The sequence below is a fragment of the Gossypium raimondii genome, unplaced genomic scaffold (assembly GCF_025698545.1).
Source record: "Gossypium raimondii isolate GPD5lz unplaced genomic scaffold, ASM2569854v1 Contig00314, whole genome shotgun sequence".
NCBI lineage: Eukaryota > Viridiplantae > Streptophyta > Magnoliopsida > Malvales > Malvaceae > Gossypium > Gossypium raimondii.
Window position 1 is genome coordinate 2,501 of NW_026291414.1, and position 12,500 is coordinate 15,000.

The window sequence follows — 12,500 nt, forward strand, 5'->3', positions numbered from 1 at the left end:
GCTCTTATTTTTGCAACTTTAGCTGCGGCTTATATAGGCGAATCCATGGAGGTCATCATTGACTAGTTTTTTTTGAAATAGTCTAGCCCTTTTCTTTTTTAGCTTAGCTTGGTCCAATCCAATGTATGCGCAACTCAAGATAATCTACTTACTTAGGGACCATAAATATACAAATACGACGATCTAGAGTAATAACAAAAAAGATTACGATATTAGAAATTGTAATAAAAAAGGAAGAGATCTAATTGAAAAGATCTTTTCCTAAAATTCTGGGGTTGGTCCATTTTTTTATTACTTATATTTATATCATATTTACCTTCAATCAATATTATCTTTATCTTGATATTGTTTTGTTTATTCAATTTCAATATTATGAGTCCTAATTCGAATAGAATTCTTATGGTATCAATTTAGGGTCTATGATTTTTAAAAGCTGTTCTTTATATAGAATGATTCCCATTTCAGTCGATTTCTTCATTCAATTCAATGATTGACCAAAAGAAATTTTTTCATAAATAATAAAATAAATTGCATGAACTTAGCTCAATCAAATACTGATATTGATGTTTTATTTGTATGCAATGATTTGGTCTAATGAATTCGTCCATTTAGATTGTATCCATGTGAGATAATGCTAAATAAAAATAAAAGGAAGAGACGAATTTACATTACAAAAACGATATAAAAAAAATGATTAGGAAAAAAAAAGGGGGGGGGGGGTAAAATTAGGTATATGGAATCTAATGGCTATAAGACAGCTCTTGTCTATCCTTTGAGGAAGAATTCTAGAATCCAATTGAATCTAAGACATGAATAGTTGGTTTACGTTATGTAAGAAACACATGTATATGGGATATTAGATATTGACTAGTTATATACCAACTCAAAATATATCTAATCAACCTACTACTGTGGATTTAGATAGGTATTCAATAGAAGAATAGAAGTTCCTCTGTTTCGTCTTTGACTATGAATTGAACGAATAAAGAGATAAATAAAATAAAGACAAAAACGAAGAATTCAAAGCAAAGAATGGGTTGGAAAAAAGAAAGGGAAGAACAAAGTATGTGCGGATTCAAAAAAATCTAGCGGATGGGACCTAAAAAAGATGTCGAAATAGTTCTGACGGTTCAATAATCTTCTCACTTCCATTCGGAGTTCTTAGTTACTTCGGCAGGTTGAATCTTAGCGATGGAATAATATAATTAAGTCAAAATTCATTGGATGATTGTATCATTAACCATTTCTTTATTTTGGTGCGAGGAACTTATCATGAATCCACTGATTTCTGCCGCTTCCGTTATTGCTGCTGGGTTGGCTGTCGGGCTTGCTTCTATTGGACCTGGAGTTGGTCAAGGTACTGCTGCAGGCCAAGCTGTAGAAGGTATCATGAGACAACCCGAGGCAGAGGGAAAAATACGAGGTACTTTATTGCTTAGTTTGGCTTTTATGGAAGCTTTAACAATTTATGGGCTGGTTGTAGCATTGGCACTCTTATTTGCGAATCCCTTTGTTTAATCCTATAAACATGAGAATTTTGTATTTTTTTTTCTTATTTTATGGCTTGGGACTTACTCCTCCTTTTCGAATTCTATCAAGATTTCACCTACAATTAATTATTCGTTGGGACAATAATCCATGGGAAGGATTAATTTGAGGATGAGGAATTATCACACCGACTCGCTTTCTTCCTTCCCTTCTTAGTTCAAGAGAACCCTTATTTCTTAATTTCTTGTTTACTTATTTCTTATTTATTGTTTAAAGAGTGTTGCAACAAATGAGGTATTTTGCCATTGACATGAAACCTGCCCCTAATTCTAATAAAATTATTATTATTAGGAATTTTCAATTGAAAAAAAAATACATTTCTAGCTAACTAGATAAATAGAATCTATTTTGACTCCGTTTATACATAGGTAAATGAAAATTCATAATCATAATAATGAATAATTTTATAATAAATTTAATAATTTATTAAAACAAAAAAGAAATACATAGAATTAGAATAATTAGAATAATATAAATAGAATAGAATAAATGGAAAAGGAGTCAAAGCGATATAATACAAAAAGAAAGAACCGAGTTCTTTTTTTTTAGTCTATCTAAAATAAAATAGGAGATCATATGAAAAATGTAACCGATTCTTTCGTTTCCTTGGGTCACTGGCCATCCGCCGGGAGTTTCGGGGTTAATACCGATATTTTAGCAACAAATCCAATAAATCTAAGTGTAGTCCTTGGTGTATTGATCTTTTTTGGAAAGGGAGTGTGTGCGAGTTGTTTATTTCAAGAATAGGCTGGATTCACCCAGTTGTACTTTTTTTCATTATAACTAGGAAAGAAAAGAGTGCATGATCCCGCGAATTACTTCTGAATAAATTTTTAAAATCATATTATAGAACCATAGCATTTCGTGATTCATTGGTACATCGACTTTGATTCTCTATTAACCAATAATCTGGGACCATTAACATGGTTAAGGCCAAACCCGTTTGAAGTTCAGATGCAGCAGGGTACTCTTTCTACTACTATGTTACTAAATACAGAAATATTTTCAAAACAAAAATGTTTTTTCGATATAAAACACTCATGTCGATAAAACGATTTGAGCCCCTTTTTCCAATGCTGAATCGATGACCTATGTATAAAGGGAGAAGAATTCTTTGAATTTGAAGAAAAAAAAGAAACAACTTTGCTGACAAATTACAATTATACATTATACAATTCTAAGTACAATTATAAATTACAAATTATATGTAAATCTTTGATTTATTATTTTTTTATTATACTTTTTAGTTTTTTGATATATTTTCTATTTTGGTCAGAAGAATCCTCCGAATATTCTGGTCTTGTATTAGTAATCAGTTTCGATATTTTGGAATATGAATAGAGACGAGAGGAGAGGTAAGCTCATTACATTAGAAAAAAAAGATATTGGGAATTAATTCCCAATAAATAAGAAATAATTGAGCGTGAGAGCCAAATGAATCGAAAGGTTCATGTTTGGTTCGGGAAGGGATCATGGAATTTTTGAAATAAAAAAAAATGAATGGAAAGATAATCTACTTTCATTAAGTGATTTATTAGATAATCGAAAAGAGAGGATCTTGAATACTATTCGAAATTCAGAAGAACTACGCGGGGGGGCTATTGAACGGCTGGAAAAGGCCCGGGCCCGCTTACGGAAAGTAGAAATGGAGGCGGATCAGTTTCGAGTGAATGGATACTCTGAGATAGAACGAGAAAAATTGAATTTGATTAATTCAACTTATAAGATTTTGGAACAATTAGAAAATTACAAAAATGAAACCATTTATTTTGAACAACAAAGAGCGATTAATCAAGTCCGACAACGGGTTTTCCAACAAGCTTTACAAGGAGCTCTAGGAACTCTGAATAGTTCTTTAAACAACGAGTTACATTTACGCACCATTAGCGCTAATATTGGCTTGTTTGGGGTGATGAAAGAAATAACTGATTAGCCCTTTTTTTTACCTTTTACTTTATTGTAGATTGTAGGCATTATTTTTTTTCTTCCAAAAAATAATTAGGAAATACTCATGGTAACTATTAGAGCCGACGAAATTAGTAATATTATCCGTGAACGTATTGAGCAATATAATAGAGAAGTAAAGATTGTAAATACTGGTACCGTCCTTCAAGTGGGCGACGGCATTGCTCGTATTCATGGTCTTGATGAAGTAATGGCAGGTGAATTAGTAGAATTTGAAGAGGGTACCATAGGCATTGCCCTAAATTTGGAATCAAATAATGTTGGTGTTGTATTAATGGGTGACGGTTTGATGATACAAGAGGAAGTTCTGTAAAAGCAACAGGAAAAATTGCTCAGATACCAGTGAGTGAGGCTTATTTGGGTCGTGTTATAAATGCCTGGCTAAGCCTATTGACGGTCAGGGTGAAATTTCAGCTTCTGAATCTCAGTTAATTGAATCTCCTGCCCCAGGTATTATTTCGAGACGTTCCGTTTATGAGCCTCTTCAAACAGGCCTTATTGCTATTGATTCGATGATCCCTATAGGACGTGGTCAGCGAGAATTAATTATTGGGGATAGACAGACCGGTAAAACAGCAGTAGCCACGGATACGATTCTCAATCAGCAAGGGCAAAATGTAATATGTGTTTATGTAGCTATCGGTCAAAAAGCATCTTCTGTGGCTCAGGTAGTGACCACTTTCCAAGAAAGGGAGCGATGGAGTACACCATTGTGGTAGCCGAAACGGCGGATTCCCCAGCTACATTACAATACCTCGCTCCTTATACAGGAGCTGCTTTGGCTGAATATTTTATGTATCGTGAACGACACACCTTAATCATTTATGATGATCTTTCCAAGCAAGCACAGGCTTATCGCCAAATGTCTCTTCTATTACGAAGACCGCCGGGTCGTGAAGCTTATCCAGGAGATGTTTTTTATTTGCATTCGCGCCTTTTAGAAAGAGCCGCTAAATCAAGTTCTCAGTTAGGTGAAGGAAGTATGACTGCTTTACCAATAGTTGAGACCCAGTCGGAGACGTTTCGGCGTATATTCCTACTAATGTGATTTCCATTACAGATGGACAAATATTCTTATCCGCCGATCTATTCAATGCTGGAATCAGACCTGCTATTAATGTGGGGATTTCCGTCTCCAGAGTAGGATCGGCGGCTCAAATTAAAGCTATGAAACAAGTCGCTGGTAAATCAAAATTGGAATTGGCCCAATTCGCCGAATTAGAAGCCTTTGCACAATTTGCTTCTGATCTCGATAAAGCTACTCAGAATCAATTGGCACGAGGTCAACGATTACGTGAGTTGCTTAAACAATCCCAATCAGCTCCTCTTACGGTGGCAGAACAGATAAGTACTATTTATACCGGAACGAATGGTTATCTTGATTCATTAGAAATTGGACAAGTAAGGAAATTTCTCGTTGAGTTACGTACTTACTTAAAAACGAATAAACCTCAGTTCCAAGAAATCATATCTTCTACCAAGACATTCACTGAGGAAGCGGAAACGCTTTTGAAAGACGCTATTCAGGACCAAATGGAACGTTTTCGACTTCAGGAACAATTATAAATAGAAAATTCTAACTTAATGGAATATAGAGAAATCGATTCTAAATTGCGTCCAATAGGATTTGAACCTATACCAAAGGTTTAGAAGACCTCTGTCCTATCCATTAGACAATGGACGCTTTTCATTACGATTTTTTGACATTTTGACTTTTTTTCTCTTGTTCGGTTTTTTCTTTTCTCTTGGTTGGAAAAACTAAAGAACATGTGAAAAATTGTATTGTTAGGAATTGCGTATTTATTAATTCAATTCAATGATGCTAATGCATCGTTGAATTGAATTAATAAATATTCAAATAGATAGAATAGATAGAATTCGAATATCGAGCGGGTAGCGGGAATCGAACCCGCATCGTTAGCTTGGAAGGCTAGGGGTTATAGTCGACGTTGATTCATTATTTTTAGCGTCTCTAATTCAAAACCGAACATGAAATTTTGGTTTCATTCGGCTCCTTTATGGAAGATGGATAAATAAAAAAAAAAGAAATCAAAAAAATTGAATATAAATAAGATAAAGATAAGGCAGGAACGAAATGAAATAAGAATTCGGCCCATACCATCTATGTTAGCTTTTCTGTCTGAATGCATTCAAAACAATTCGCTTTCTAGATGATCCTTCTAGAAGAGTGGGATTAGAATAGAACAATTTTTCTAGTTACTTCGTTCTCTATTTCTATTTGAGAAAATCCTTAGGAAAAGCATTTTGTTTCCGCCGAGCTAAAACAAGATGTAAATGTCTCTAGTAAACCAAAGTTATCGTTTAATAGCTATTTTGCTTCAATCTATCCCATCAAAAAAAATTGAAGATTTAGTTACGATTAGAAATACACTTTTCTATCTTTATCCATGGATCTTTTCCTCATACTTATTCAATTGGAAGTATTGATCCAATTGAAAAAAAAAATTTATGTTTCGTAATTTCATAATCCAATTTTCAATTTTAGTTAGAATATAATTTAAAATTATATCTAATTTAATTGGCCCTTGGATCCAAATCACGAGAATGTATATTCTTCCTCAAATCTTTCGTTGAGAGGTAAAGGATTAAATCCTTTTAAGAAATAAAGTTTTTGCTCGGAATATGAATCAAACCGAGGGACCCCTTAACTCTTAGGGGGATTAATAGAACGAATCACACTTTTACCACTAAACTATACCCGCTACAATGCGATTATTGTATTTATTGTATATTTATTGTATATAAAGGGACCCTTTGTCGAACAGGGGAATTGGGCGTAATCAAGATAGGATTACAAGATAGGAGCCTAAAAAATCCTGAAAATTAGGGCCTTGCCACCTTTTGTCAGAAGACTTGTGTTATAGGAGTTTTGATAGATAGGATTCGACAAAAGGACTTAGTCATAACATAAATAACATAAAAATGGATTGTGCAAAAATCCATAGTTTTTTTATTATTTATTCTAGTTATTCTAGTAAAATATAAAATAAATGGAAATAAAAAGAAATAGGAAGAAAGAAAAAGAATAGAAATAATATTTTGATTCTATATCATAGGAACGGAAATAGGACTTCTTCTGCTTCTGATTGTTGATTCAATGCAATAACAAGATTTTTTTGTTACAACAAGCCAGATCGCAGAATCATAGAAAAAATGAGTTATTTGAGTTGAAAATAAAAAATGAGCCCGGCCGGGTACTGACCAGGCCGGTCCGTGGAAATTGGAAATTTAAAAGTCCCTTTTGCGCGAAATCAAAGCGATATTCTTTCTTTTTTTGTTATTTGAGATATTTCTTTAGAGCCCTTGTTTTATTTAAAAATATAAATGATATAGAATATAAATGGAATGGAATTACTGATAAAAGTTCTATATCTCTATAGAAAAGTTGGATATATCTATATAATCAATCTATATAATAATAATAAAATTTAGAATCTATATATCTATGGATTAATAATACTCTATATAATTAATAATACTCTATATAGATAAATAATAATCTATATAACATAATCTATATAACAAAGTCAAAAAGGGCTTTTTCAAGCCTTTCTTTTGCGTGCTGTAACATAGTAATTATCTTTTCTCAATTAGGAGAGATGGCTGAGTGGACTAAAGCGTCGGATTGCTAATCCGTTGTGCGAGTTATTCGTACCGAGGTTCGAATCCTCTCTTTCCGTTTCGGTTTTTGGTAGTGGAATAGATCAAATCCTAATACCATTTCTAAAAATGAAGCAAGGAACTCTCCCTTTTTTATTCTTCGCGTCCAGGATTACGTCCCGGATCATTAGACAGAAATCCGAAGATGAAGAGAGAAACAAAGAATATCACTACCGTGTAAACAAAGAGTTTGAGAGTAAGCATTACACAATCTCCAAGAGTTTTTTTTGGAAAAAAAGAGAATAGATTCCCCGTTTTTATACCACATATCCTATTTTGTTTTGATTTTGACACCAAGAAATAAAGTGATTTCTAAATTTCTAGAAATCGAAAAAATTTTCAGAAATTCACTTGTAATAAGAGTTGAGTTTTTCATTACAAAAAAAATTCTTTCATACCAACAATTATATATTGTGGCGGACTCTAATCTAAATAGGGTTCTTCGGCGAAAAGGGTCAGAATGAGGAAATGGGATGATCCAGATTTATCAGGGCTATCCAAGAATTTGAATCTTTGAATTGAGGGTTCGTTCATAGTGTAAGACTTATCTGATCTTTTCAATTGTTAGAATTTTTTTTTCTTGAATCACTCATGAATTTTTCTAGGACAGTATTAAGGATCTCATCGAAAACTTACAGCAGCTTGCCAAACAAAGGCTAAGAGCAAAAAGAGAACAGGTATTACTGGCATAAAATCTACGATTGGATTCAAAAAAGCATAGGCCTCGGGCAATTTGGCGAATAAAAAACTACTCGAAAAAAGGGCAGAATTAAAACAGATACAGATCAAATTAAAGATATTAAGCATAACAAAATTTTGTTCTTGGAGATAATTTTGATTGAGTTATTAATATGTTTTTTGATATAAGGAAAAAAATGAAGAAAGGAAAATAAGGCAGACTAAACAATACTTCTTTGAACTCACCCAATCAAAAAGCCTTCAATTCTTACAAGAGAATAGAAGAAATCATACTTTCATACAATATCTTAATTGAATTCTATGTAATGATCAATAAATTCGATTTAATTCTCTATCCATACGTGCAAAAATCGTAGCAAGAATCTATTCCATAGCTATAGCTATTTGGAACTGGAATTGACGAACAAGGAATACCCATATTAGTGTTTAGTAGTTTCAAATAGAAATCAAAATGGGGCGTGGCCAAGTGGTAAGGCAACGGGTTTTGGTCCCGCTATGCGGAGGTTCGAATCCTTCCGTCCCAGAGCATACTCTATTTATATATCAGAATAACCATATCCGAATCTAAATTGCTCTTTTTTTTTTTTTAATAACCTTCTTTCTAACAGTCAAGTAGTGGAGAAAATGTGATTCTTGCTTTTGATTTTTAATGATTTCTTAAGATTGGCACTCGAACAACTGTGAGATTGCTGGATCTATTCTACCGAGTTATTTGATCTATCGGGTTATTTGAAGATGCACGGTAGATTCAAAAAAAAAGATTAGTTTATTTGTGTTATTTATAATATTCGTGATATTATTAGTATTTTCGTAATATTATTATTAATGATATTCTTTATTTTTTTTTTTTAACTTTTATTATACTTTTCTATTCTAATTAAACTTTTCGATTCTAATAAAAAAAAAAATAAAAATATTGCATTCAGACAATCATACAATATGGGGTAGTTTGAATTCTTATTGAGGCTTTTTCTTCCTAAATTATTTATTTATTTCATATAGCATATAGAAGGAAATTGATTTCATATAGAAAGTATAGATAGATTACTATGTATCGACTGAACCAATGACTATTCATGATTCCATAATTGAATCAATGCTCCAAACTAGAGGAATGTTATGGTAAAACTTCGTTTGAAACGATGTGGTAGAAAGCAACGTGCGACTTGAAGGACATGATCAGCTGTGGATGTCAAAACCCACCACTTTCCGTTATGTAGAAATGAAGGTGCTTTTTGCTCGACATCCTTTGTTCTATTAGAATCCGTCTTTTTGTTGGGTTGTAATGTAAATAGTACAGGATGGAGCTCGAAGAGAAACATCCATTTTTCAGGGGCAAGGATCTAGGGTTAGTTAATGGAAATCAATAAGTTGGAACAACTTCGTAAGTCTATTTGTGATATAGAAATCGAAAGGATCCGATTCCAACTATTTTCAAATCAAAAAGAAAAGTTGTTGGAATTGGTAAAACTCTTTCGATCAAAAGTGTATCATGCGGGAATTAATCGTTCATATGATTCTTTGATAGAAAAAAAAAAGAGAGAAAAAAGGGCATGTTGCTGCCATTTTTGAAATGATTAAATATCGCCGAAGGAATGTCTAAACCCAATGATTCAAGGCAAAGATAAAAGATCCTAGAACAAGGAAATACCCTTTTCCATTTTCTCAACAACTAGATTAAAATGAAGAATCGTAATAGATTCTAAGCGAGACAAACAAAAAAGGGGTTAGAGACCACTCAATAAAGGAATGCCTAAGGTTATTTTTGAGCATTTTGCGAGTTATTTGACTTGAGTTATGAGAGTACGAATGCTTTTTCTTCTTTTTTGAAAAAAAAGACGGGGTTAAATGTCTAATTGATTTGCTGGTTTATGGATCTTTTGACATTCTAATTCCATACATTCTAATTCCATACATAGACATAACTTTTAATTAATCATTTTTTTCTCGAGCCGTACGAGGAGAAAACTTCTTATACGTTTCTAGGGGGGGGGTATTATTTAACTACATCTATCCCAATGAGCCGTTTATCGAATCGTTGCAATTGATGTTCGATCGAAGAGAGGAAGAGATCTTCGAAAAGTGGGTTTTTATGATCCGATAAATAATCAAACCTATTTAAATGTTCCCGCCATTCTCTATTTCCTTGAAAAAGGAGCTCAACCCACAGCAACTGTTCATGATATTTTAAAGAAGGCGGGTGTTTTTACAGAACTTAGTCTTAATCAAACAAAATTCAATTAATGAAATCCAAAAAAGAGGGTGTGGATGATTCATATCTAGCTTTGTATAAATTTTTCTTTATTATTTCCTCCCCCCTCTTTTGGTCTATTCAGACTTTTATTTTTAAAAAATTGATTATTCGTATTTCTTATTGCTTTGCTACTATAGAATATTCCTACTATAAAATCTAGAATACCGTGTTCTATAACAACAAAACCCGATTTTATTGAGCCAATTTTATTGATAGAAAATAGAGAAAAAAGATCAAGTGAATAAATGAAGTAATTGCATTTAAACATTTACAAAACAACCTAAAATAAGATAAAAAACAGATAAAATAACATATAACATATAAAAAGAAAATATTAATAATAATTAATAAAAAAAAAATGAATTCTTTTTTTCATTGTATTTTTGGAGTCTTTTTATATTCTTTATTCTTTTCTCAACTCTCAACATTTATATTCAAAATTTACAATCATATTGACAACAGTGTATCGAACAAATATAATTCGATCATAGATAAATAGATCCATTTATCCTCGTTTGGCACTTCACTTGATTCAAATAATGCAAATAATGGGTTCTTTCTTTGAATTTGTTGTGATACAATAATTTTTTTATTGTAATTGTATTGAAACAAAAAAATGGATAACAATGGAATGAATAAGACAGGAGGCGGTCCGCAAATTTTCACTTATTCTATTTCTATTTCTATGGTTTTATCTGAGAATTTCGTGTCTTTTTTTATTCAATTTTGCTAATTTCGTGTTTTGATTGCCTAGTGCAATTCCATTTTTTATTCGATTGGATCTACATATTCTAATTTTTTCGGGTTGCTAACTCAACGGTAGAGTACTCGGCTTTTAAGTGCGACTAGCATCTTTTACATTTGTATGAAGAAAGGGATTCGTTCAGACCATCGGTAGAGTTTGTAAGACCACGACTGATCCTGAAAGAGTGGATGGAAAAAGAGCATGTCGTAGCAATGGAGAATTCTAAGAATCCTTTTTTCCGGATCATTCCAAAAAAACCGTTTTGAATTTTGGTGCGGAACAAAAAAAATGAATTGAATTCAAAGTTGGGTCGAGTGAATAAATGGATAGAGCTCTACGGCCCCAATTATAGGGAAACAAAAAGTAACGAGCTTCTGTTCTCAATTTGAATGATTACCTGATCTAATTAAACGTTAAAAAGAAATTAGTGCCTAATGGGGTAAAGGTTTTTCTCATGAGTAAATTATCGATTTTTTTATGAGTCCTTATTATTAGGCATTCCCTTTATGGGTTAGCCATGAATGTGTAGAAGAAGCAGTATATTGATAAAGAAAAGATATTTTTTTCCAAAATCAAAAGAGCGATTGGGTTGAAAAAATAAAGGATTTCTAACCGTCTTCTTATCCTATAACGAACATAAATAAATTAGATGGCAAAAGAAAAGATAGGATAGAGAATCCGTTGATGAATCCGCCTGTCTCCGAGGTATCTATTCTTTTCTTACTATAATACCTTGTTTTGACTGTATCGCACTATGTATCATTTAATAACCGAATAGATCCCTATCTTTGGTTCAAATCGAATTTGAAATGGAGGAATTTCAAGTATATTTAGAACTAAATAGATCCCGCCGACACGATTTCCTATACCCACTTATTTTTCAGGAGTATATTTATGCACTTGCTCATGAGCATGGTTTAAATAAATCGATGATTTTTTGAAAATCAGGGTTATAGTAATAAATTCAGTTCACTAATTGTGAAACGTTTAATTCTTCGAATGGATCAACAGAATCGTTTGATTAGTTCTGCTAATGATTCCAACCAAAATCCGGTTTTTGGACACAACAATAATTTGTATTCTCAAATGATAGCGGCAGGATTTGCAGTCATTGTGGAAATTCCATTTTCCTTACGATTAATATCTTACTCACAAGGGGCAGAAGCCGCAAAATCTCATAATTTTCAATCAATTCATTCAATATTTCCTTTTTTAGAGGACAAATTCTCACATTTAAATTATGTGTTAGAGGCACTAATACCTCATCCCATCCATCTAGAAATCTTAGTTCAAGCCCTTCGCTACTGGGTAAAGATGCTTCTTCTTTGCATTTATTACGGTTCTCTCTCTACGAGTATTGTAATTTGAAGAGTTTTATTACTCCAAAGAAATCTATTTCGATTTTTAATCCAAGATTATTCTTGTTCCTGTATAATTCTCATACATGTGAATACGAATCTATTTTCCTTTTTCTCCGTAATCAATCTTCTCATTTACGATCAACATCTTCTGGAGTCTTTCTTGAACGAATTTTTCTATGGAAAAATAAAGTATCTTGGCGAAGTCTTTTATAATGATTTTCAGAACAACCTATGGTTGTTCAAAGAC

At 32.6% G+C, this 12,500-nt stretch overlaps 1 protein-coding gene, 1 non-coding gene and 2 pseudogenes across 2 annotated transcripts in view; 3 read left to right on the top strand and 1 right to left on the bottom strand.

The window, feature by feature from the left end:
• Positions 1-219, top strand: part of LOC128038780 (ATP synthase subunit a, chloroplastic-like) — a 906-nt gene extending 687 nt beyond the window's left edge. The window contains exon 1 of the mRNA XM_052627426.1: positions 1-219. This exon is cut by the window's left edge and continues 687 nt beyond it. Coding sequence (XP_052483386.1) covers positions 1-66 — 66 coding nt within the window. The 3' untranslated portion in view covers positions 67-219.
• Positions 220-1,966: 1,747 nt separating this feature from the next.
• Positions 1,967-5,620, top strand: LOC128038782 (ATP synthase subunit alpha, chloroplastic-like; annotated as a pseudogene).
• On the bottom strand, positions 5,126-5,197 carry TRNAR-UCU (transfer RNA arginine (anticodon UCU)). Its single transcript has one exon. It is a non-coding gene; the product is annotated as a tRNA-Arg (tRNA).
• Positions 5,621-11,143: 5,523 nt separating the features above from the next.
• LOC128038789 (maturase K-like) overlaps positions 11,144-12,500 on the top strand; it is a 1,538-nt pseudogene continuing 181 nt past the window's right edge.